Source organism: Rhinoraja longicauda, chromosome 13 (genome assembly GCF_053455715.1).
Source record: "Rhinoraja longicauda isolate Sanriku21f chromosome 13, sRhiLon1.1, whole genome shotgun sequence".
NCBI classification, from domain to species: domain Eukaryota; kingdom Metazoa; phylum Chordata; class Chondrichthyes; order Rajiformes; family Arhynchobatidae; genus Rhinoraja; species Rhinoraja longicauda.
In genome coordinates, this window is record NC_135965.1 from 43,552,514 (window position 1) to 43,579,503 (window position 26,990).

The 26,990-nt window shown below is 46.7% G+C and overlaps 1 protein-coding gene across 1 annotated transcript in view; it reads right to left on the reverse strand.

Moving 5' to 3' along the window:
* Positions 1-1,991: 1,991 nt before the first annotated feature.
* ppm1lb (protein phosphatase, Mg2+/Mn2+ dependent, 1Lb) overlaps positions 1,992-26,990 on the reverse strand; it is a 119,594-nt gene continuing 94,595 nt past the window's right edge. Inside the window, exons 4-5 of the mRNA XM_078410866.1 lie at positions 19,338-19,499; positions 1,992-11,224 (exon numbers count right to left, since the gene is read on the reverse strand). Coding sequence (XP_078266992.1) covers positions 10,878-11,224; positions 19,338-19,499 — 509 coding nt within the window. The 3' untranslated portion in view covers positions 1,992-10,877. The remainder of the gene's footprint in view (positions 11,225-19,337; positions 19,500-26,990) is intronic.

Genomic DNA, 26,990 nt, shown 5'->3' on the forward strand with positions numbered 1-26,990 from the left:
AGGGAAATTGAGACTTTAGTCAAAAACAAGAAGGATGCATGGGACATGTATAGGCAGCTGGGATCAAGTACATCCCTGGGGGAGTTTCAGGAACTAAGTAAACTAAAAAAAAGGAAATCAGAAGGGCAAAAAGGGGCCAGGATATAGCTCTGGCGGATAGCATTAAATGACAATCCCAAATTTTTTTATAAATACATAAGGGGGAAAAGGGTAAATAGAGAGAGCGTGGGACCTCTCAGGAATCAAAGTGGTCACCTCTGTGTGGAGCCACAGGAGATGGGCAAGGCCCTCAATGAGTATTTCTGCTCTGTATTTACCAAGGAGAAAGACAGTAGGACGGAGGAACTTGGAGCTGTCACTGGAAATATCTTGAGATCATGGACAGGTACATGGATAGGACAGGTTTGCAGGGATATGGACCAAGTGCAGGCAGGTGGGATTAGTGTAGCTGGGACATTGTTGGTCGGTGTGGGCGAATTGGGCCGAAGGGCCTGTTTCCACACTGTATCACTCTATGACTCTATGACAAATGGGGAAAGTTTAGGGTTGGCTGTAACCGCATGAATCTGGAGGCAACCAATTTGTTAGAGACCAAAAGTACTCCTTTCACACATTGTTATTGATATGGAAGAGGAAGAGATGCCCATTGACATGGACCCCATATTGGGGACCTTTTAGTTTAGATACAGCGTGGTAACAGGCCCTTCGGCCCACCGACCAGCGATCCCCGCAAATTAACATTATCCTACACACACTAGGGACAATTTACACTTGTACCAAGCCAATTAACCTACAAACCTGTACGTCTTTGGAGTGTGGGAGGAAACCAAAGATCTCGGAGAAAACCCACGCAGTCACAGCAAGAACGTGCAAACTCCGTACAGGCAGCACCTGAAGTCGGGATCGAACCCGGGTCTCCGGCGCTGCAAGCACTGTATGGCAGCAACTACCTCTGCGCCACCGTGCCGCCCCTTTGACCCCATGATTTTAAAGTGAGACAGCGTTGAGGGAAGAAATAGGAAATAATAAAAAATAAATCCAATGACCTTCCCAATTGTCCTGGATTCCTGACAAATTAAAAGTATAATCTCCCAGATGATTTACAGGAGAAAAATCATCAGCACATTAAAAATAGCTTTTTTTAGTCAGTATATTTGTCGACTTTTATTTATTAGTTTGTATCAAATATTGAAATCAAAACTGAGCCAAAAATACCAACCAACTGTGACGCAGTGGTGAAGTTGCTGCCTTACAGCGCCAGAGACCCAGGTTCAATCCTGACCACGGTTGCTGTATGTACGGAATTTGTACGTTCTCCCTGGGTCCAAGCGGGTTTTCTCCAGGTGCTCCGGTTTCCTCCCACATTCCAAAGACCTGCAGCTTTGTATATTAAATAGCTTCTGTAACTTGTCCCTAGTGTGTGGGATCGAACTAGTGAGTGGGTGATCGTTGGGACTCAGTGGGCCGAAGGGCCTGTTTCCAGATTGTACCTTTAACCTAAACTAAACTAATCTGACTAATAAGTTTATGGTGTTGCTCTTGATGTTGTGAGATAGCAAGTGATTCAGAGTGGAGCCGGAAGATGATCCGAGAACCTTCCCGAGTACAATCAACTGGAGACGGCAATACTGTCGCTCAGGACAGAGAGTAAAATGTCCTCTGTATCTATGTGGGGGCTTGATACAAAATCTGGTCCTGGACAGTAAGACCGTGAATCTCTGGAACACTTTACAAGGATAGGACAGGTTAGGAGGGATATGGACCAAACGCGGGCAGGTGGGACTAGTGTAGCTGGGACGTGTTGGCCGGTGTGGACAATTTGGGCCGAAGGGCCTGTTTCCACGCTACATCACTCTGCGACTCTTATGACTGCACAATGTGATGGCAATTTTGGCAATTAATGTGTAGACCTAGCTCCAATTATTGTACTCACTCTCTTTTATGTTGCCCAAATTGATTTCTGTTCAATGAAAATTCATTCAACTCACAACTACAAATTCATATTTTTATTTTATTGTTTACACAACACAGCTGCTCGTCCACATTTTCAGTAGTTTGACACTTTCCAATGCTTATCATCACAGTGATTTACATATAGTTAGTGTATATACATACTTATTTCATCAGCTCTATCTAGCCACTAGCTTTAGTAATATAATTAATGTCCTGGAATTATGAACTGTACAATCTTGGCATTACAAAGGATCACACTTTGATGCTCATTTATGTAACCTAAGACAGCATGGTTTATTTACACCCAAAACACCTTGTCAGATTCATCACTTGCAGTCCATACCGTCTCCTAGAGACCAATGTAGAGCCTTGCAAGTCTTCAGAACCCAAAACATGAAATTGTTGTACACTTTAACCAGAGTTGCCCTTGGCTCCACGGCTGGAGCCAGTAAACACAAATGGGGGAAAGATTTAATAGGAACCTGAAGGGTAACTGTTTTACACAAAGGATGGTGGGTGTATGGGACGAGTCCCGGAGGAGGCAGGTACTATCGCAATGTTTAGGAAACATTTAGACAGGTACTCGGACAGGATAGGTTTAGGTTTAGATAGGTATATAGATCGGTTTGGGGAGATGGGCTAAACGCAGGCAGGTGGGACTAGTGTAGGTGGGACAATAATGTTGGTCAGTGTGGGCAAGTTGGGCCAAAGGCCCTGTTTCCACACTGTATGACTCTAGCATGAAACAGTACATAAAATAAGATTCAAAATAAAGAGAGACACAAGAATCCTGCAGAAGCTGGAATCCTGAGAGCTGGAGGAACTCAGCATGTCAGGTAGCACCTGGGGAGAGAATGGACAGGCAGCGTTTTGGGTCGGGACCTTTCTTCAGACTGATCGTAGTAGCAGGGAGTGGGGGAAGAGGGAGGTGGTTGCGTGACAAAGCCTGACAAATGATGGGTGGATACTGGCGATGGGGGTTTGATTCGCAGGTGGGTGGAGTAAGTGACAAAGGCAAGAGGTGAAAAGGTTCAAAATAAGGCAGCAATAAAAACATAACCAGTTGAATGAAATGTATGGACACTTGAACTGTGCCAGTCCAGAATTTAGGATCCCATTGCTTCAATCATGGAATTACACGGACGTGTTCTTGTGGGTGCAGAACTTATTTTTAAGGCAGAGATTGATAGATTCTTGATTTGTACGGGTGTCAGGGGTTATGGGGAGAAGGCAAGTGAATGGGGTTGAGAGGGAAAGATGGATATATCAGCCGTGATCGAATGGCAGAGTACGCTCAGTGGGCCGAATGGCCTAATTCTGCTCCTATCACTTATTTGTTACATGATGCATTTTTCCCTTCCCCACTCTGAAATAATTTATAAGGTGACAAATAATGAATTAAGACAGAAATTTTAAAAATAATTGTTATGCTGGCATTATATTTCACAGTTAATTTGCCTCATTCCTATCTATGCACTTTATATTAATGGGCACCTGGTGGTTTATGTGAAACCCAAATCCAGTCGTATCACTGAAATGTGTAAAGCACGTGCATAGAATGGGTTGTAAAATGATGCACATGTCACAAAAGATGATTAAAATCATGGAAGTAAGCGTGGATATTTACTGCTGAAGCAGTGGCTGGGAGGAACACTGAATGAAACGCAGGTGGGTCAGAATGCACAGTCATAACACAACAAACCCGAGTTTTGCCGATAGATTTCCTAAGACCCTTAAAACTTTACCAAAGATAATTGATCGTAGGAGGATCAAACGGGTTGTTTTGTCAGTTTGGGTCCATTGAAAGTCAAAGAGTTCAAATAAATAGATTAATTAATTTTTACCTGTGGTCAACTCTGGTCAATGACTGTTCCAAACCTGCCCTGGATTAACTTCAGCCCAGTTTGATGTTATTCCAGTCCCAGAGTTAGGAAATTGTGAGTGGCTGTGGGTGTAAATAGTTGTTGGTTCTGCTTCATGAATTTCCGTGGAAATTCCAGGCCTTTATTCATGATCCTCACTAAAACCAGATCTGATTCTTGGTGAAATGGTCATTATTTGACCATGGTGTTTGTGGCCACAGGATGTAATGTTTTCCTTATCTTTGACCCTGTGTTGTTAACAATTTTGCAAGCATTTCTGAATCCTGGAAGAGTGGTGAAGAGGAGATCTTGGACGATGACATTTCTTGCAGCTTTTTATGCAAGGCAACTTTTTCAGCTTTCTTCATCGAGAGAGGGATGTTGTTCTTAAAGTTTTCTTAAGATACCCACACTTTTGATATCTTCAGAGGAGTTCTGACTTGTAAAATGAAAGTCCATGCTAATTTAGGAATTATCAGCAGATTATATATGAAGATTTGAAAATCACACATGCAAGTTGACCTAATCCAGGCCAACATATTGCTTGAATTTGCAATGTCAAAGATTTATTTTTTGTCATTCTGGATCTGTGGGCAAAGCTGAACAGGACCAGTAGCCATACTTTATTTTTAGATTAGCTCAGGTGGAGAAATAGTCTTGTAAGAGATGTTTTTGTTTGAATTTGTACATATCACAAGTTAATTTATGAACCTAACGTGGATCCTCTTTCTTGATATGAAGATATCAAGGACATCCTTGTAATTGAGGCAGTGCAGCGTAGGTTTACGAGATTGATCCCTGGGATGGCGGGACTGACATATGAGGAAAGATTGAAAAGATTAGGCTTGTATTCACTGGAGTTTAGAAGGATGAGAGGGGATCTTACAGAGACATATAAAATTATAAAAAGGACTGGACAAGCTAGATGCAGGAAAAATGTTCCCAATGTTGAGGGAGTCCAGAACCAGGGGCCACAGTCTTAGAATAAAAGGGAGGCCATTTAAAACTGAGGTGAGAAGGAACTTTTTCACCCAGAGGGTTATGGATTTGTGGAATTCTCTGCCACGGAGGGCAGTGGAGGCCAAATCACTGGATGGATTTAAGAAAGAGTTAGATAGAGCTCTAGGGGCTAGTGGAATCAAGGGATATGGGGAGAAGGCAGGCACGGGTTACTGATTGTGGACGATCAGCCATGATCACAATGAATGGCGGTGCTGGCTCGAAGGGCCGAATGGCCTCCTCCTACACCTATTTTCTATGTTTCTATAACAATTTGGATCTGATATGATTAATGTGTAAATTGAAAGTGTATTTCTCCAATTTGTTTACTTCCATGAAACTATCATTGATTTAGATATTGGTTTATTATTATCACATGTACTAAGATCCAATGAAAAACGATGTTTCTACGTGCTGTTCGGGCAAATCTTACCAAACATGAATGAGTACATCAGTGCAAAATCACTCCACTCCTTTACTTGTCTCAATTTAGGAAATGGATGAAAATATGATTTTACTTTTCCTCATGTTTTTGCAACATGACAACATTTAATCCACTGTACTCTAAACTTATTTGAAATTATCACTATTACCACATGACTGGGTTCTGATTCTGTATTAATCCATTCCTTATTAATAATACTCTCTGCTTATTCCAAACCTTTTTTAGTTTCGTCATTGATCACATTAAATATCCATTAAGAATATTCTTTGGATAAAACCAGTGATTATTTTAGGGCTCCAGCATAAAATACTGTACAACATATTGTAATCTTTAACGTTACATTTTTTGGCAAGATGATGCATTTTCATTCTTTCTCGTTTGTCCTTAGATCTATAAATATAAGCTTATTTTCTGCCCTCCCAAAACGTGACAGTCTTTTAACTAACAGTTCACATTGTTTTGAGATAGCAGAAACCTGTGCAGTCTCTTCATAAATATGAATGATTCTTAATAAACACACATATACTTTATGGTAAATCACTCTAGATGCCACATGCCTTCTTCACTAAATGCACGTGATTCATTTATCAACAGCAGACTACATAACATTTAAAAAATTGTAAATGATGGGTATATTGTGACTTAAATTATAATTTAAATGCTCTCTGTTCTTGTGTTTTTGAAGATCTCTGAGATTAAAATTCAAAATATCAGATCTGTTTTTGTTTAGTTTCTGAAATAACTGTTTCCAGCACTGCATTTGATTTAAACAAAAACATGTTGGAAATGCTCAATGGGTCGAACAGCATCTGCAATGGGAGAAACAGAGTTAATGTTTCAGCTCAGTTATCTTTAAATAGGGAAACCTTAGAAGTGAACAAGTTTTGAGTTAGACAATAGACAATAGGAGTAGGCCATTCGGCCCTTCGAGCCAGCACCACCATTCAATGTGATCATGGCTGATCATTCTCAATCAGTACCCCGTTCCTGCCTTCTCCCCATACCCCCTGACTCCGCTATCCTTAAGAGCTCTATCTAGCTTAAGAGTTGCATAGAAAGGAGGGCAAAGCGGAGAAGTGCTTTGTTGGGGAGCAGGATACAGTGATTATCATGAGTGATGCTAATCAACAGGGAGCATAAGTTACAACTGGAGGTGATGAAGAAAAGAAGAGAGGGGGACAAATGTGCTGGGAATATGAGATACAAGACTGGAATGGCGGAGAAGCTGAAATGGTTGAATTTGACCCATAATGTTCACAAGTTCACGTTATAGGAGTAGAATTAGGCCATTCAGCCTATCGAGTCTACTCTGCCATTCAATCATGGCTGAACTCTGCCTCCTAATCCCATTTCCTGCAATCCCCATAACCCTTGACACCCGTTCTAATCAAGATGTTGATTGCAATGTTGTAATGTGCCAGGTCAGAAGATGAGAAGCTGTTCCATGAACACGCTTTGAGCTTTGCTGGTACATTGCAGGAGACCAAATGCAAGAGCAGTCAGAGTGAGATGGAGAATCAATATAGCAGGCAACTTAAAGCTCAGGGGTACCCTTGTGACTGTACAGAGGTGTTCTGCAAGGCACCGTTTGAATGCACCAGAGTAGAGGAGACCACAGTGTGAGGATTACATACGGCTGATTAAAGTGGAACATTTCGAGTAAGTTGCCGATTCACCAAAAATGAATGTTTTGATCTTTTGGTTCCTGGACTGCAGGAAGGGAGAAGATAAAATGGCAAGCTCTGTAAGACCTGTGATAGAGTGGGACGTGCTTTGACAAGGGTGCTATGGAGGTGGAAGAGCACCTGTGTTAATTTTGCAAGGGTGAGTCTGATTCCAGCAGTTTATCATTTCCATTCTCCACTCCCCCCATTCCCCTCTCCTGACATTTCATATTCCACTGGTTATTTCACCTCCGCCAGACACACTCTCTTTCAAGGTAGCACCAATATCATTTGTGTAATTCAGTCTCCCATGATATCACAAATGTTGCCCATTGTTTAGCTTAGAGTCACAGCCGAGAAGCCAGCTCTTCATCCCAGCCTGGCTGTTGATCACCTGTTCACACCAGTTCTATATTATCCCACAGAACTACACATTAGGGGCACTTTTACAGAAGCCAATTAACCTACAATGAATTTGGGATGTGGGAGGAAACCAGAACACCCGGAGGAAGCCCCCCCATCAATCGCAGGGAGAACATGCGAACTCCACACAGACAGCACTCTAGTTCGGGTTTGAACCTGGGTCCCTGGCGCATAGAGGCAGCAGCTCTCCCAGCTGCGCCACCAAAGTGAAAGGCCACTAACCTGAATTGTGAACTCAGTATTTCTCCCACATATTCCTGTCTATCTGAGGATTGCCAGCATGCTCCACATCTAAGGTGCCTCCACAGACACCCAGGCTTTGGAGCACTGCATTTGCTTTGGAGCACTGCATTTGCTTTGGAGCACTGCATTTGCTTTGGAGCACTGCATTTGCTTTGGAGCACATGTGCAATACACATCTTTTCCAATATTTGGGCTTTGCTGAATATTTAGTCACAAAAATCAATGGCCTGCCTCTGGTTTACATCCAATACGATTTGGTGCATGTTAGAGGACGCCACTTGCCCCAACAGTAAAACAGGGGATGGAAGTTTGAATCACTGTCTGCTTTGTCATTGGCTATAAATGGGTAATCAAGTAGAGTACTTCACAGAAACAGAGTGCTGCATCTACAACTGCATTAGTGCTGGGAAGGGTTTGTTGCTGCAAAAGTCTATTAAGACATCGGGAGGAGTTTATGGGCTGTCAGGTTCATGATATCAAGATGAGTAGAAAAGCATTTGAGGGCAGCACAGTGGCACAGCAGTAGAGTTGCTGCCTCACAGCGTGGAGACCCGGGTTCAATTCTGACTGCGTGTGCTGTCTGTATGGAGTTCGCACGTTCTCCCTGTGACCGCACGGGTTTTCTCCGGGTGCTCCGGTTTCCTCCCACATCCCAAAGACGAACAGGTTTGTAGGCTAATTGGCTTTTGCAAATTGTCCCTCGTGTATAGGACAGAACTAGTGTATGGATGATCATTGGTCGGTGTGGACTCGATTGACTGAAGGGCCTGTTTCCATGCTGTATCTCTCAAACTAAAAATTAAACTAAGCATTTCACTGACAACAATTGGAGCAATCTTGTTTGCACTACCATGCTGAAAAGCCGTGATATTTCACCGAGCCTAGTCAATTATTAGCAAAGTTATGAAATATCGAGTAAATCTTTATTTTAAACTGTGGTTAGACAATAGACAATAGGTGCAGGAGGAGGCCATTCGGCCCTTCGAGCCAGCACCGCCATTCAATGTGATCATGGCTGATCATTCTCAATCAGTACCCCATTCCTGCCTTCTCCCCATACCCCCTGACTTCGCTATCCTTAAGAGCTCTATCTAGCTCTCTCTTGAATGCATTCAGAGAATTGGCCTCCACTGCCTTCTGAGGCAGAGAATTCCACAGATTCACAACGTTTTTCCTCATCTCCGTTCTAAATGGCCTACCCCTTATTCTTAAACTGTGGCCCCTTGTTCTGGACTCCCCCAACATTGGGAACATGTTTCCTGCCTCTAACGTGTCCAACCACTTAATAATCTTATATGTTTCGATAAGATCCCCTCTCATCCTTCTAAATTCCAGTGTATACAAGCCTAGTCGCTCCAGTCTTTCAACATATGACAGTCCCGCCATTCCGGGAATTAACCTAGTAAACCTACGCTGCACGCCCTCAATAGCAAGAATATCCTTCCTCAAATTTGGAGACCAAAACTGCATACAGTACTCCAGGTGCGGTCTCACTAGGGCCCTGTACAACTGCAGAAGGACCTCTTTGCTCCTATACTCAACTCCTCTTGTTATGAAGGCCAACATTCCATTGGCTTTCTTCACTGGCTGCTGTACCTGCATGCTTCCTTTCAGTGACTGATGCACTAGGACACCCAGATCTCGTTGTATGTCCCCTTTTCCTAACTTGACACCATTCAGATAATACTCTGCCTTCCTATTCTTACCACCAAAGTGGATAACCTCACACTTATCCACATTAAACTGCATCTGCCATGCATCCGCCCACTCACACAACCTGTCCAAGTCACCCTGCAACCTCATAGCATCTTCCTCACAGTTCACACTACCACCCAGCTTTGTATCATCTGCAAATTTGCTAATGGTACTTTTAATCCCTTCATCCAAGTCATTAATGTATATTGTAAATAGCTGCGGTCCCAGCACCGAGCCTTGCAGTGTGGTGGACCAGGCATGCTTTGCAACAGAGAGAATATGTTCATGTATCAGAACTGATATGGTAGCTGGTTTTCTTTAGCTCAGTTTAGTTTAGAGATACAGCACAGAAACGGGTCCTTCGGCCCACCGAGTCCACGTTGACCAGAGATCCCCTATACACTAGCACTATCCTGCACACTAGGGACAATTTACAATTTAGTTTTACCAAAGCCAATTCGCGTACAAACCTGTACATCTTTGGAGTGTGGGAGGAACCCAGAGCTCATGGGGAAATCCCATGCAGGTCACGGGGAGAACGTACAAACTCCGTACAGACATCACCCGTAGTCAGGATTGAACCCGAGTCTCTGGCGCTGTAAGGCAGCAACTCTACCGCTGCACCACTGTGCCGTCCATGTGTGAAAGCAGAAAAGGAATATAACTGGACAAACCACATAGCATCAAACCTTGGCAGCAACTCTGCGACTGCATCACTCAGTGCTTTTGCCTGGATAATGTCGCATTTGCTGCATGCTGCTGCAACACTTCCCCTGATTCTTGTTTATGATGACTTCAGTCTCTGTGGCCACTAAAGTGTACGGGAGGACCATATACCCCGCGATTAGCTGGGATAGGTGTTCACATCGTGTAACTTGGCAGCTGACTGAGTCAGCGACTCATAACTCCATAATGGGGAAGGCCGCGTAGAATTGTTACCTCATAAATATTGATCATTCCAGAAATAGTTGGGAGCTGATGATGTGTGACAGGGGAGATCTAAGATGAAAGGCAACTAAATATTTGTCACATGCCTGTTCCCAAAATGTTATGTGCATTCAATTTATGCTGCCATTGTAAAATAACTGTGGAGCTGCATTTACTCGCTTTTCAATAACGTGTTAAAAGATTTCCCTTCTACCAGGATTAAAATGTATGTATCTTTTTAATCCATGATTACTCAGTAATTGGTCTACTGATTATGTAAATCATTGAATCAGCAACAGGGTTCCTGAACCTTAATTGATTTTTGCTTTATTGCTTATGATTGCTATTATTTATAAAACCGTTGATCACAATTAGTTTAGCATTGTAAGCATAAGTTTTGCACTGTGCGTTTGTATTATTTAGATTAGAAATATTATAAGAGACTTGAAAATGATCGTAGATAAAAAGAGTGATTTTTTTTGTTTGTTGTTGACCTCAACGAGTTAAAATGGATGTGCAGCTACTTGGTTTATCCATTTCTACAAGCTGTCTAGCATTCACCATTCAGATGTAAATATCATGACCGTTACTATTACTATCACACACATTGCTAAAATTTGCACAGCATTATTTCAAGAGCCTTGTCCTCATTTTACTCAATGTCGTTCATTGGTCTTCGATCTTATTGTTGTTCCTGAATTTCACCACCATCACGGTTATGTTGTCGGGGCACCCTCTGTAGAAAGACTGCAGGACAATGCTCTTAGCACCAAAGTGTGGCTCGTCGAGGCGTTCTTTAATGAATCTCACTGCTTCTTCGTTGCTGAAAGCATCCCACAGGCCATCCGAAGCCAGGATCATGAATTGTGGCTGCAGTTTGTCCAGGTCAAAGGACAAGATGTCAGGGTCAGAAATCACAACGTTGAGATTTTTAAGAGGATAATCTCCAAGCGAGCGAGACATAGCCAAGATTCCTTGCACCCTCCATGAACCGTTGAAGCTTATGAACCCACCTATAATAACAGAAATTAGAAATTGAATCAACAGCCCTGTCTGTTATTGTTATGCCATTGTAACTGTAGCAATGTACTGGAATCATGATTCAAATGCATCTGAAACTAATTTTGCACCATAATGTCCAAATTTAGGTTTATTGTTGTCACGTGCACCGAAGTACAGTCAAAAGCTTTGTTTTGCAGGCTGTCCAAATAAATCAGATATACTATACACGAACACAATGAATTCAAATTCAAATAAATAGGGGAGGATACAGAATGCAGAATATAATTCTCAGCATTGTAGCACATCAGTTCAAAATCTGTTGTCCGCAATGGGGAAGATGTGAATTGGGCAGTAACCTAGCTTGTGGAAGGACCGTTCAGAAGCCTGATGACGGTGGGGAAGAAGCTGTTCCTGAATTTGGTGGTGCACGCTTTCAAGCTTCTGTACCTTCTGCTAGATTTAGTCACATTGCTAGACCCTTTCCCCACAGCTCGGCATTTTTTCCCATTAGTATACACTTCCCTTTTCAGTTATTACAGACTACTTTCCACATCCTCCCAGGTCAGATGAGTCACAGATAGAGTCACTTAATAGAGCCACAGAGTCACACAGCATGGAAACAGGCCCCGCAAAGAGGTTTGTGGGTTAATTGGCTTGGTATAATTGTAAATTGTCCCTAGTGTGTGCAGGATAATGTTAGTGTACGGGGTGATCGCTGGTCGGCATGGACTCGGTAGGCCGAAGGGCCTGTTTCCCTGCTGTACCTCTAAAGCTAAAAAACTAAAGTACAGCTTGGTTTATAACATAATTACACGGCTCACAGGTTCTCTTCCTTTGGTCAATCACCTTCATTTGTGTCCTCTGCTTGCCAACCCATCTGTCAGTAGAAACTGCTTCTTTTTTAAAATCCGATTAAACTCAATTGATCACTAGTAAATCTTCCAATAACCTTCTCTGCTCTGAGATGTATAGCACGGTGGCACAGTGAGGCATGGTGGCACAGCAGTAGAGTTGCTGCCTTACCCTGTGACCTGCGCGGGTCTTCACTGGGATATCCGGTTTCCTCCTACACTCCAGAGATGTACAGGTTTGTGGGCTAATTGGCTTGGTAAACAATTGAAAATTGTCCCTAGTGTGTGTAGGATAGTGTTAGTGAGCGAGGATCGCTGGTCAGTGCAGACGCAGTGGCAGGGCCGTTTTTACAGCATCATGGGCCCCCAGGCAAAGCAGTGTACTGGGGCCCCTACCGTTACTCTCCCCTTCCCCCTTTCCCTACCAGCCCCCCCCTGTCGTGCCGGCGAAAAGCACTTACCGAAAAGCACTTAGCGATGGACTTAGGGTGCTACATTGTTGCGAAAAGCACTTACAGATCGCTGTGAGAAGCACTTAGTGACCGAAAATGTTGCGAAAAAAGCACTTATTGAACCTACATTTTTAAAGTTGTGGCGCGTCGATAGAGGCCCGAAATAAAGGCAAGGAGCCAGGTATTTCGGGGACGTTATGTTTTATTATACCTCGGTTATCAGACGGGTCGAGTCTGCCAGAATGGCTTCGCGCCCAAAACCTTGTCCTTATATACATGGTACCAGACCGCCTCCCTGGTCTGGTCCATTCCCGTGCCGAGGGGTCGGTAGTAGTATGGCCCGACCCTTGGGAGCCGCCACAGGACCCCCCCCCCAGAACCGGAGGCACGAAACGCACTGGTGGTCGCACAACCCGACCGGACCGCGTACGGTAATCGGTCGACAGAGGGGCCGGCGGAGGCACAGTTGGAGGGACAGGTGGTGGGTCCCGGAAGGGTGGGCGACCTCGTGGCCGAGGCTGGGCAACCCGCACCGGTTGGTCGATGTCTAAGTGGGCCGGCTTCAGGCGGTCAATTGACACGGCCTCCGGCCGGCCCCCCATGTCCAAGACAAAGGTTGTCTGTCCGTGCTCCAGCACCCGGTACGGGCCCTCATACGGCCTCTGGAGTGGCGTCCGGTGGGCGTCACGGCGCAGGAACACAAAGGCGCAGTCCCGGAGGGCCGATGGCACGTAAGGGCGGAATGTCCCATGGCGGTACGTCGGCACGGGTGCGAGCTTGCGAACTCGCTCTCGGAGGCGCTGTAGGGTGGATGAGGGCGGTTCCTCTCGCCCCGGCAACGAGGGCACGAACTCCCCGGGCACCGTGAGCGGGGACCCGTAGACGAGCTCCGCTGAGGATGAAGCCAGGTCTTCCTTGGGCGCAGTCCGGATGCCCAGAAAGAACAATGGTAGCTCGTCCATCCAGTCGGGGCCGGAGAGTCGCGCCTTCAGCGCTGCCTTCAGCTGCCGGTGGAACCTCTCCACCAGGCCGTTTGCCTGCGGGTGATAGGCCGTGGTGTGGTGCAGCCGCACGCCCAACAGGTGGCCCATGGCCGACCACAGCTCGGAGGTGAACTGTGGCCCCCGGTCCGATGAGATGACCACCGGCACCCCAAAGCGAGCAATCCAGTGCGCGGCCAACGCACGAGCGCATGTGGCTGTAGATGTATCGGCCAGTGGTATGGCCTCCGGCCACCGCGTGAAGCGGTCCACCACCGTGAGGAGGTGGGTGATGCCCCGGGACGGCGGGAGCGGGTCCACAATGTCCACGTGCAGGTGGTCGAAACGGCGGCAGGGTAGACCGATCCCTTGGAGTGGCGCCCGGACGTGGCGTTGAATTTTTGCCGTCTGGCACGGAATGCAGGTGCGGGCCCAGTGGCCAACCTGCTTGCGCAGACCATGCCACATGAACCGCGCAGCTACCAATGCGGTCGTCGCCCGGATGGATGGGTGAGCCAGCCCGTGGACCTCGTCGAACACCCTCCTGCGCCACGCAGCCGGGACGATGGGGCGCGGCTGACCTGCCGACACATCGCATAGTATCGTCGCTGCTCCGGGGCCGAGGGGAACATCCTCAAGGCGGAGGCCAGAGATGGCAGTCCGGTAGGCGGGCATCTCCCCGTCCGATAGTTGGGCCTCCGCCAGGGCAGAATAATCAATGCCGGGTACCACTTCTAAAACGGCATTGATGGCTGGGCGAGACAACGCGTCAGCCACCCGGTTTTCCTTCCCCTCGACCAACCGCCAACTCTGAGGTGTCCACCGTAAGGGCTGTCGGGGCATCATCCCGTGGGTGAAACAGCAGCACAGCCCGAGCCAGGGCCTCCTTCGCGCCGTCAAAGGCTGTTACCGCCTCGTCGGTCCATACGACGTTCTTACGCTTGCCTGCCAGCAGCTCGTATAGCGGCCGCATGATGTGGGACGCGGATGGCAGGAACCGGTGATAAAAGGCCACCATGCCGACGAACTCCTGCAGGCCACGCACCGAGGACAGACGGGGAAACCGGCGGATGGCGTCTATTTTGTCCGGCAGGGGAACCGCTCCTTGCGAGGACACACGGTGGCCGAGAAAGTCGATTGTGGCCACGCCAAAGCGGCACTTGGCGAGGTTTATAGCCAACCCGTGCTCGCTGAGCCGCTGGAAAAGCTGCCGGAGGTGGGCACAGTGCTCCTGCCGCGAGTGGCTGGCTACCAACATGTCGTCAAGGTAGACAAACAGGAAATCCAGCCCGCGACACACGCCGTTCATTAACCGCTGAAATGACTGCGCGGCGTTCTTGAGGCCGAACGGCATCCGTACGAACCCTTAGAGTCCGAACGGCGTGATGATTGCCGTCTTGGGCACATCCTCCGGGTGGACCGGGATCTGGTTGTAACCTTGCACCAGATCCACCTTCGAGAATATCGTGGCCCCAGCCAAATGGGCGTTGAAGTCCTGGATGTGGGGCACGGGGTATCGGTCCTCGGCGGTAGCGACGTTCAGCCGCCGATAATCCCCGCAAGGTCTCCAGCCCCCGTTTGCCTTGGGGACCATGTGGAGTGGGGATGCCCATGGGCTGTTGGAAGGGCGGACGATCCCCAAGGACTCCATCGTGCGGAACTCCTGTCATGCCAGGCGTAGCTTCTCAGGCGGCAGTCGGCGTGCTCGTGCGTGGAGGGGTGGGCCGGTAGTTGTTATATAATGGAACACCCCATGCTTGGGGGTCGACGACCGGAATTGTGGGGCCATAATATCGGGAAACTCCGCCAGAACCCGAGCGAAATGGGAGTCCACGGACGACAGCGGGCGTATAATGGGCTCATTCAGCCGCAGCGCAATGGGCTCCATCGTGGCGGAGTGGACCAAGCGCTGCTGCCTGACGTCCACGAGGAGAGAATGAGCCCGCAGAAAGTCAGCCCCGAGCAACGGCTGGGAGACGTCAGCGATCGTGAACTGCCACGTGAAATGACTGGCGCCGAAAACGATGTGGACCTTGCGGACGCCATAAGTCTGAATGTGGCTCCCGTTTGCCGCGGTGAGGATGGGCCCCCGCTTCCCAGAACGAATGTCCAGCGGCAAAGGGGGCAGGACGCTCAGCTCCGCCCCGGTATCCACGAGGAAGCGGCCCCCGGAGCGCCGATCCCAGGCGAAGAGGCGGTGAATCTGGCCGGCCGCCGCGGGGACTATTGGCATCCGGCCCCGGCGTTTCCCGGGAACGTGCACGGCTGGCGGCATTGTTGGGCTGCCGCACCCCAGCCATGATCGCATTGAATGGCGGTGCTGGCTCGAAGGGCTGAATGGCCTACTCCTGCACCTATTGTCTATTGTCTATTGTATATTGTCTAACACCAGTACCTCCTGCTGGTGCTGGCTGGAGCCTGCTGGTGTGGGACTGCAGGTGCATGTGCGGGTGCAGGACCCGCAATGGCCACCGGGGGCAATCTCGCAGGCCTCCGGGGCATAGCTGTCACTCCTTCCACAGCTCCCCCGCCCGACCGGAGAAAATCGGGAGCTTCTCGAGTGACGTTTAGCACGCTGACGTCATCACGGCGCGCCGCCCACAGTACGTCCGCGCGCCTGCCGAGGGCCCGGGTGTCGTCAAAGGAGGCGTCTGTGAGCTGCAGGCGAATGTCGGCCGGCAGCAGGTGCAGGTAAGTATACTCAAACATCAGGCACGATCTGTGCCCGTCGAGCAACGAGACCATCTCCTTCAGGAGGCTAGATGGGCGCCGGTCACCGAGGCCTGGCATGTGGAGGAGCCTTTCGGCCCGCTCCATTCGGGTTAGCCCGTAGGTTTGGAGCAGCAGCTCCTTAAGGGCTTCATATTTATCGTGGGCCGGGGGGTCCTGGAGGAACTCCGTTACCTCTTCGGCCGTGTCCTGGTCAAGGGCTCCCACCAGGTGGAAAAAACGGGTGTCATCCGTTGTGTTGCCCCGCAGCTGGAACTGGGCCTCCGCTTGGTAAAACCAAACGCGAGCCCGGGTGGTCCAGAAGGTCGGGAGCTTGATGGCTACCGCATCGACAGCTGCGGCCTGGTCGGCTATCCATTGTTTGTCCATCCTAGTCTGAATGGACCGTCGAGGTCACCAATGTGGCACGTCGATAGAGGCCCGAAATAAAGGCAAGGAGCCAGGTATTTCGGGGACGTTATGTTTTATTATACCTCGGTTATCAGACGGGTCGAGTCTGCCGGAATTGCTTCGCGCCCAAAACCTTGTCCTTATATACATGGTACCGGACCGCCTCCCTGGACTGGTCCATTCCCGTGCCGAGGGGTCGGTAGTAGTATGGCCCGACCCTTGGGAGCCGCCACAAAGTAGTATTTATTTATTGCAAGTCACTTAACATACACAGATCAGCATGGGGCCCCTATGCTCGTGGGGCCCCCGGCAAGTGCCCATCAGGCCCATGCGTTAAGACGGCCCTGCTCAGTGTGCTGAAAGGCCTGTTTCCATGCTGTATCTCTAAAGTAAATTAAACTAAACTACAACCTTGCCTTCTTTAGCTTCTCCACAGAGCTGAAGTCCCTGCAACATTAAACCAAGTCCTTTTTTACCCGCTATAAGGCTTTGGAATTCTTTCCAAAGAATGGTCCCTGGTTTATACAATCTCTCCTTACAGCTAATAGCTGTAATCCAGGCTGCATTCTAGTAAACCTCATCTGTACCCTCTGTACCCTCTCCAAAATCTCCACATCCTTCCTATAAGGGAGCAAAATGATAAACCAGAAAAGGTTTATCATGAAAACATCAACAGTCACAGAGTCAGACTGCATGGAAACAGGCCCTTCGGCCTAACACATCCATGCTGACCAAGATCACTCATTTAAAATATCTATATGCATGGGCCTGGCACCTATTCCTTGAAACCTTTCCTATCCATGTACCTGTCCAAATGTCTTTTCGATGTTGTTTTGTACCTGCCTCAACTACCTCCCTTGTCAGCTCATTCAGTCAGCTACCTCCCTTGTCAGGGCGGCACGGTAGCGCAGCGGTAGAGTTGCTGTTTTACAGCGAATGCAGCGCCGGAGACTCAGGTTCGATCCTGACTACGGGTGCTGCACTGTAAGGAGTTTGTACGGTCTCCCCGTGACCTGCGTGGAGATCTTCGGTTTCCTCCCACACTCCAAAGACGTACAGGTAGGTAGGTTAATTGGCTGGGTAAATGTAAAAATTGTCCCTAGTGGGTGTAGGATAGAGTTAATGTACGGGGATCGCTGGGCGGCACAGACTTGGAGGGCCGAAAAGGCCTGTTTCCGGCTGTATATATATGATATGATGATATTCCATATCCCCAACACACTGTGTGAAGAAGTTGCCCCTCAGGTTACTGTTACATCTTTCCTCTCTCATCTTAAACCTAGGTCCTCTATTTCTTAATTCCTCTATCTTCGGAAAAATGCTCTGTGCATTCACCTTATGAATTTCCCTCGTGACTTTATACACCTCTGTAAACTCACCCCTCAGCCTCCAGCACCAAGGAATAAAGTCCTAGCCTGCCCAACCTCTCCCAGTAGCTCTGACCCTTGAGTATGGTCCTCGTAAATCTTCTCTGCGCTGTTTCCAACTTAATGGCATCTGTCTTACAACACGGTGACCAAAACTGAACACACGACTCCAAGTGCAGCCTCACCAAAAGAGGGTGAAGGAGAAGCCAAAGCCTACATCTACAACGACCAACACAAACCATGGTGTTGGCCTCAATTACATGGAGTTTGAAAATTAACATGATACCACTGTCTCTTGATTTGTAACTAGAGTGTACCATATTGATTGTCCTTTCACTGGCTGGATAGCACGTAACAAAAAAGTGTTTTTAGTTTAGTTTAGAGATACATCGCAGAAACAGGCCCTTCTGCCCACCGAGTCTGCGCCGACCAGCGATCACCCTGTAAACTAGCACTATCCTACACACTAGGGACAATTTACAATCTTTACGGAAGTCAATTAAGCTACAAACCTGTACATCCTTGGGAATGTGGGAGGAAACCGGCACACCCGAAGACAATAGACAATAGGTGCAGGAGGAGGCCATTCGGCCCTTCGAGCCAGCACTGCCATTCAATGTGATCATGGCTGATCATTCTCAATCAGTACCCCGTTCCTGCCTTCTCCCCATACCCCCTGACTCCGCTATCCTTAAGAGCTCTATCCAGCTCTCTCTTGAATGCATTCAGAGAATTGGCCTCCACTGCCTTCTGAGGCAGAGAATTCCACAGATTCACAACTCTCTGCTGAAAAAGTTTTTCCTCATCTCAGTTCTAAATCCCTTATTCTTAAACTGTCGCCCCTTGTTCTGGACTCCCCCAACATTGGGAACATGTTTCCTGCCTCTAACGTGTCCAACCCCTTAATAATCTTATACGTTTCGATAAGATCTCCTCTCATCCTTCTAAATTCCAGTGTATACAAGCCATGTGGGCACAGAGAGAATGTACAAACTCCGTACAGACAGCACCCGTAGTCAGGATCGAACACGGGTCTCTGGCGCTGTAAGGCAGCAACTCTACCGCTGTGACAGTGTGCCTCACTCTACCTCGGTACACATGACCATAATAAACTAAACTAAACAATAATGCTCAATCATGGATTAAATAACACTGAAACACATCAAAACAAGAACAAACTACCTATGACAATCTCCATTGATAATGAAGGCTTCCTCTCTGCACAAACAAGTGATAAAGTACTTCACAATTGTCCATTTAGTAGGGAAAGGAAACATACCAACAAGTTTATAAGATTAAAAAACAGACACAAATGAGGTTAATATGAGCTTTTGGTTTTTTTTCTTCCCGTTACCTGCTCGTTTTATCCTCTTTCTTTCCTTCAACTGATAAGGTTTGTGGTCGTGTGAGAGAGGGACAGCGTTTCCATCTTTATCACACAGGACTCCGCGAGAATCGCCGACATTTGCAACCGTCAGCTCTTTATCAGAGAGCAGTGCAACCAGACAAGTTGTGCCTGTAAACAAATTTTAAAAACTAATTGTAATTGTTTGTGATATTAAAAGGAACAGGTTGTGATTATTTACAGTGTTGATTAACCATTAAACAATGAGAATATAACAATATTTTTGATATTTTGATGACATTGAGGTCCTGTGATACACAAACCCTTACAATGTGGATTAAGCAGTTTGGAGACTCAAGTCCCTGTAAATATTAAACTACTTTTTACAAATGCAAGTTATTTTCTGAATCAACGTTATGTAAAGCTGGTGGGAGTGAAGTGGGTAACCATTTTGCACAGTTGGTGTTGACCCACTGGAGTCACCAACATCATTGTGTATTTTTGTAAACCAGCATCTGCAGTTCCTTGTTTCGACCTCATTTTGTTGTTTAAGCAAAAAATTGCAGATGCTGGTAAATGGAAACAAAAACAAACTGCCTGGAGCACTCAGTCGCTGAGGCAGCATCGCTGAAGAGAGGAACATAGTCGAACGCAGAAGAACTGTAGACGTGTCTAGTTTAGTTTAGTGCAGAGATACAGCACGGAAACAGGCCCTTTGACCCACCGGGTCTGCGCCGAACAGCGATCCCCCGCACACTAACACTATCCTACACACACTAGGGACAATTTACAATTATACCAAGCCAGTTATCCTACAGACCTGTGTGTCTTTGGAGTGTTGAAGGAAACCGGAGCTCCCGGAGAAAACCCACGCGGGTCAGGGGGAGAACGTACAAACTCTGTACGGACATACACCCATGGTCAGGATCAAACCCAGGTCCCTGGTGCTGTAAGGCAGCAACTCTACTGCGGCAGCGCCGTGTTCTCACGAAGCCAGGTGTAATTATGGTTAGCCACTCTTGCTCCTGCACTCAAAGCCTCTTGCAATAAAAGCCAACGTATTATTCTCCCTTTTCAACTGCTTGCTGAACTGGCATGTTTGCTTTCAGTGACTGGTGTTTATGTTTAGGTTATTATTGTCAAATCTACCAAGGTACAGCGAAAAGCTTTGTTTTGCATGCTGTCCAAATTAGATAACACTCTGCATTAATTTAATCAAACTCAAGTACAATAGATAGAGCAAAGGGGAAGATACAGAGTGCAGAATATAGTTCTTAGCATTGTAGTGCACAGACTAAGTCCAATGTCCATAATATGGTAGAGGTGAATCGGACAGTACCCTGGCTTATGGAAGGACCGTTCAGAAGTCAGATAACAGCGGGAAAGAAGCAGTTCTTGAACAAAAGGACCTCCAAATCCTTGTATACATCAACATTTCTTAATCGCTCACTCTCACATTTGTTTGTACATAAATATTTCCTACTTCATCACGGTTTAAATAATACTCTGCCATTCAGTTTTACCTTCTAAAGTGTGCACTTCAAAATATATTTTCCCCAGCTATTCAATTAGTCTAAATTGCCTTGAAAGTTTGGTGACAGCACATCTCACAGCCCCACCCAGATTTGTGTTATTGGAAGAATAAGACGTTACATGTGAGTTTCCTTATTCCAACTTGTTAATAAATGCTGTGAATAGTTGGAGCACGTGTACTGTTCCCTGCGATACCACACACTATCAGGATCAAAGATAGACACAAAATGCTGGAGTAACTCAGCGGGACAGGCAGCATCTCTGGATAGATGGGTGATGTTTCGGGCTGAGACCCTTCTTCAGACTGAGCGTCAGGGGAGAGGGAGTTACTGAGATAAGGAAGTGCAAGAGATCAGAAGAGATGCGGATCAAGGAAAATATAGAATAGACCATTGTTATCGAGGAGAAGGTGCCAACAAAGCAAACAGAGATAGAATGTAATCAAGGGGATAGTCAGACTGGCCGGAGAACTGGGAAGGGAGAGGGATAGAGAGAGAGGGAACGCAAGATTACTCGAAGTTAGAGAAGTCAATACTCATACCGCTGGGGTGTAAGCTGCCAAAGATAAAGCTGTCCTGTGTCCTAACCCAGCATAGTGCAGCAGATAGGAATTTGGAGAGGGGAAAGTGAAAGGTGTCTTCGTAAGTGGATATCGACTTCACAGAGGAGATGTCCAAGATGTTATTGAACATCCTTATGTTAGGGTTAAATATGAATATTGATTTCTCCAATTTTAAGTAACCCTTGCATTCCCTTTCTCTCTGTCTCTCCCCCATCCTAGTCGTCCTGCTAGTTTCACTGTCGTTCTGCTTAGTTTCACTGTTCGCACCCCCTCGTTATCACCTCTTTCACAGCCAGCAATGGACCATTGCGGGCTCCACCTTACCTTGATCATCCTTGCTGGCCTTGATTTGCGCTTTTTATTCTTTTGTTCTTCGTACCTTTTCATACCTCTAGTTCCCCTCTCCCCTGACTCTCAGTCAGAAGAAGGGTCTCAACCTGAAATGTCACCTATTCCATTTCTGCAGAGATGCTGCCTGTCCCGCTGAGTTACTCCGGCATTTTGTGTCTATCTTCACAGTAAACCAGCATCTGCAGTTCCTTCCAACACAAAATACTACAAAAGTTTATTTTGTTTTTGTAATGTATTCATGCATATTCATGTGCCATGTTAATGAGTGGGTGTTCCTTATTAGCCGAGAACGCTGGGTAAATAAAGGCTGGCGCAATTCAGGCAACGAACGTGTGAGTGTACTTTATCTTTATGCCGTGCTGAACATAACAAAATTGGCGACAAGGACGGGATTGTGGAGGAGACAGTTTGTTTTGCATAGCTAGCATAGTTTTTGTACTGCTAAGTTTTAGGTGCTTTGCTACACCAGAACGCACGGTAGCGCAGCGGTAGAGTTGCTGCTTTACAGTGAATGCAGTGCCGGAGACTCAGGTTCGATCCTGACTACGGGTGCTGCACTGTAAGGAGTTTGTACGTTCTCCCCGTGACCTGCGTGGGTTTTCTCCGAGATCTTCGGTTTCCTCCCACACTCCAAAGACGTACAGGTATGTAGGTTAATTGGCTGGGTAAATGTAAAAATTGTCCCTAGTGGGTGTAGGATAGTGTTAATGTACGGGGATCGCTGGGCGGCACGGACTTGGAGGGCCGAAAAGGCCTGTTTCCGGCTGTATATATATGATGATATATGATAACAGGCAGGAAATCTGAGCTTGTGCAAAAAAAAACTTTCCTCGTTCTTTTGTTTAAAAAAAGAGAGGGATAAAATGGCCGCGTCCACGGGCTACATCGGAAGCCTGGGCATCTTTGACAAAAGTAGAGAGCCGCTCAGCTCCTATATGGAAAGAGCAAACATGTTCTTCATGGCAAACAACATCACAGAGACTAGTGGTGAAGGAGAGGTAGTGGCTGCAACAAACAAGGCCGTTCGTGAACGCATGAAAGCGATTCTGCTCACGGAGATCGGACCTGAAGTGTACGGCACACTCGTGAATATCCTTGCGCCCATAAAGGCAAAAGATGTGCCATTCAGTGACATGATAAAGAAGTTGGAGGAGCACTTCAACCCAAAGTCTCTGGAAATTGCAGAAAGCTACAAATTCGGCATGAGAAACCAGAAGCAAAACGAGACAATCAGTGAGTACATTGTTGCCTTGAAAAACTTAACATTGCACTGTAACTTTGGAACCTTTCTCGAACGCGCATTACGCGACAGATTTGTTTGTGGTCTAGTGGACGAACGAATTCAGTCCAGACTCATGAGCACTCCAGATCTTACATTTACATAGAAACATAGAAACATAGAAAATAGATGCAGGAGTAGGCCATTCGGCCCTTCGAGTCTGCACCGCCATTCAATATGATCATGGCTGATCATCCAGCTCAGTAGTCTGTACCTGCCTTCTCTCCACACCCCCTGATCCCTTTAGCAAAAAGGGCCACATCTAACTCCCTCTCAAATATAGCCAATGAACTGGCCTCAACTACCTTCTGTGGCAGAGAATTCCACAGACTCACCACTCTCTGTGTGAAGAAATGTTTTCTCATCTCGGTCCTAAAAGACTTCCCCCTTATCCTTAAGCTGTGACCCCTGGTTCTGGACTCCCCCAACATCGGGAACAATCTTCCCGCATCTAGCCTCTCCAACCCCTTAAGAATTTTATATGTTTCTATAAGATCCCCCTCAGTCTTCTAAATTCCAGCGAGTACAAGCCCAGTCTATCCAGTCTTTCCTCATATGAAAGTCATATTTGAGATAGCATGCAAGATTGCTACTACAATGGAGATGGCATCAAAGAATGCTCGCAAGTTTCGTTCACCACATACTGCAGTGGCCGTGTACAGTCACAAAGCAGCGCCTATGGCCAAACCAAAAGGGGCTAAACTGAAACCGAAGTATGGCGGGGAGCCGAGTGCAGCCAGTTGTTATCGTTGCAACGGTAATCGCCCATCCCAATCCTGTCAGTTCAAAACAGCTAAGTGCTATAACTGCCAGAAGAAAGTCCATATCGCCTCAGCATGTCGGGCCAAGCTTAAAGTGGGAAACACACTACAACGCCAGAAAAGAGTTCACAACTTACAGATGAACCCGGATGACAATGAACTTGGGTTGTACATCATTCATGCAACTGATGTCAATAAGCCTATAACCAGCCAAGACAAGGACTTTCGAATTAAACTATTGGTTAATGAACAGTTAATTGATATGTGTATTGACACGGCAGCAAACTGTTCGGTCATGAGCAAAGACCTATACGAAATAAAGTTCTCAAAGACACCATTGTCCGAGAGTAAGGTCAAGCTGAGAACCTACTCGGGCGAAGCCTTGGAGACGTGCGGACAAATGAATTGTAAAGTTCAGTGTAATGGCCAGTCAGTAACACTGCCCATCATAGTGGCCAGCTACAGAAATAAACCAACCCTCCTTGGAAAAGATTGGCTGAGTAAAATAAAATTAGACTGGAAGAACATTTGCAGCGTCGATGTGTCCAAATCACGTCTTGAAAATGTCGTAAGCAAACATGCTGAAATATTTGCTGATAGTTACACGGGAATAACAGGGTACTCTGCACACATTCGACTGAAGCAAGATGTGAAACCTGTGAATTGTCGACCAAGACCAGTACCATATGTGCTAAAGCAACAAGTGGAGGAAGAACTCAACAGGTTGGAGCGGAATGGAGTACTCGTGAAGACAGACCAGAGCAACTGGGCAACGCCAATTGTGGCTGTACCCAAGGCTGACAAAACTGTTCGACTATGCGGTGACTACAAAGTCACAATCAACCAAGCTGTTGACGACGAACAGTATCCTTTGCCAACCTCGCAGGATCTGTACGCAGAACTTAGCGGAGCAAGAGTCTTCACTAAGCTGGATTTGTCTCACGCTTATGCCCAACTCAATGTTGACAAAGAAAGTCAGCAGTGCTTGACCATCAACACACATAAGGGCTTGTATTCCTATACAAAGCTGCCCTATGGTGTGAACTCTTCCCCGAAAATCTTTCAGTCCATCGTGGACAAAATGTTGCAAGGCATTCCACACTGTGTGTGCAACCAGGATGATCTACTGATATTCACAGTGGGCATGGAAGAACATCTGGAGATACTCGAGCAAGTTCTCACATGACTGAACTGCCACAACGTCAAACTACGAAAGAGCAAATGTACATTTGCACAATCAGAGGTGATCTACCTTGGACTCAAAGTAGATTCCAACGGACTGCGCCCTGTGAAGGTGAAAGTTGAAGCAATTGTGAATGCTCCAACGCCCAACAATGTGTCAGAGCTACGATCATTCCTTGGGATGGTGCAGTTCTATGCACGATTCCTTCCAGATGAGCAAGTTCGTGTTCTCAGTCCTCCCAACAAGTCCAGTCGAGACAAATGAGATGCTAAAGCCACTACATCATCTGTTACAAAAGGATGAGAATTGGATGTGGGGAAAGGAACAACAACATGCATACGACATCTGCAAGAAAAACCTGACAAGTGACAAACTCCTTGTTCACTACGACACGACGCGCGAGATGAAACTTGCTTGTGATGCTTCGAGTTATGGTGTAGGTGCAGTGATTTGCCACGTAATGGATGACGGACAGGAAAAGCCTATTGCTTTTGCCTCCCGCACTCTATCACCAAGTGAGCGCAACTATGCACAGATAGAAAAGGAAGCACTCAGCATTGTGTTCGGAATCAAGAAATTCCACCAGTTTCTTCTTGGCAGACCATTCACCCTTGTGACTGATCATAAACCACTACTCACGATACTTGGTCCCAAGTCAGCTATACCTTCCATGGCGGCATCAAGGATGCAGCGCTGGGCAATTCTGTTGTCCCAGTATGACTACAAGGTGGAGTACAGAAGCTCCAAATGCAACGCAGTCACAGATGCATTGTCCCGATTGCCCTATGAGAACTCTGATGTGGGAAGCGAGAACTCAATCTACACACTGCAAGTCGTAGATGAAGACTTTCCAGTGACTGCAACAGAAATTGCAGCTGAAACAGAGAAGGACACTGTGCTGAAGAGTGTCTATGAACAGACATTGAATGGTTGGACTGAAGTCGAGAGTGGATCAAACTCGGAACTGAAGCCTTTCTATAATCGACGACATGAATTATCATGTGAGCAGGGATGCATAAAGTGGGGTTACAGAGTGGTTGTACCAGAGTCTTTAAGAAACAAGATTATGTACGAACTTCATGCCGAACATCCTGGCATAGTAAGCATGAAGTCAATTGCTAGAAGTTTTGTGTATTGGCCTGGTATAGACAGTGACATTGAGTCACTGGTGAGCAAATGTAGCGTGTGTCAAAATTGCCAGAGTAAACCACCAAAAACACCACTGCAACCCTGGTCATGGCCAGGTAGACCGTTTCAGAGAGTTCATGTAGACTTTTGTGAAAAGGGTAATGATAATTTTCTGGTACTAGTAGATAGTCATTCCAAATGGATTGAGGCTAAGCATATGGGATCAAGCACTACTGCTGAGCGTACCATAGACGAGTTGAGATCGATTTTTGCATGTCATGGCTTACCAGAAGAACTTGTTTCTGATAACGGACCTCAGTTTCGTTCAGAACAGTTCAAAGAGTTCATGCAGCGTAACGGGGTAAAACACACACTTGTTCCTCCATACTATCCGGCCTCCAATGAGGCGGCGGAAAGGTCTGTTAGAGTTGTCAAAGAGGCTCTCAAGAAACAGGTTTTGCAGGGTAGTTCAAAGCTCAGCATGAAACATCGTTTGGCTAGTTTCTTGCTGAAGTACAGAACCACACCACACACAACTACGGGTTATTCACCTGCAGAACTGTTGATGAAGAGAAGGCTAAGAATACGCCTAAGTCTAGTTCAACCCAATTTGGCCTCGAGAGTTGAGCAAAAAACAGTTAAGTCAAAAATGTCACCTTGACTTCCACAAAAAGGAGAGGAACTTCAAGCCAGGTGAGCAAGTACGTGTTCTCAGTCCTCCCATCAAGTCCAGTCGAGACAAATGGGATGTTGCGAAAATAGTGGAAGTGTGTGGAACAAAAAGATACTTAGTTGATGTTGGAGACAAGATCAAAAGTGTTCATGTGGATCAAATGATTCCAGCCAAAGATGAACCAAAAACTGA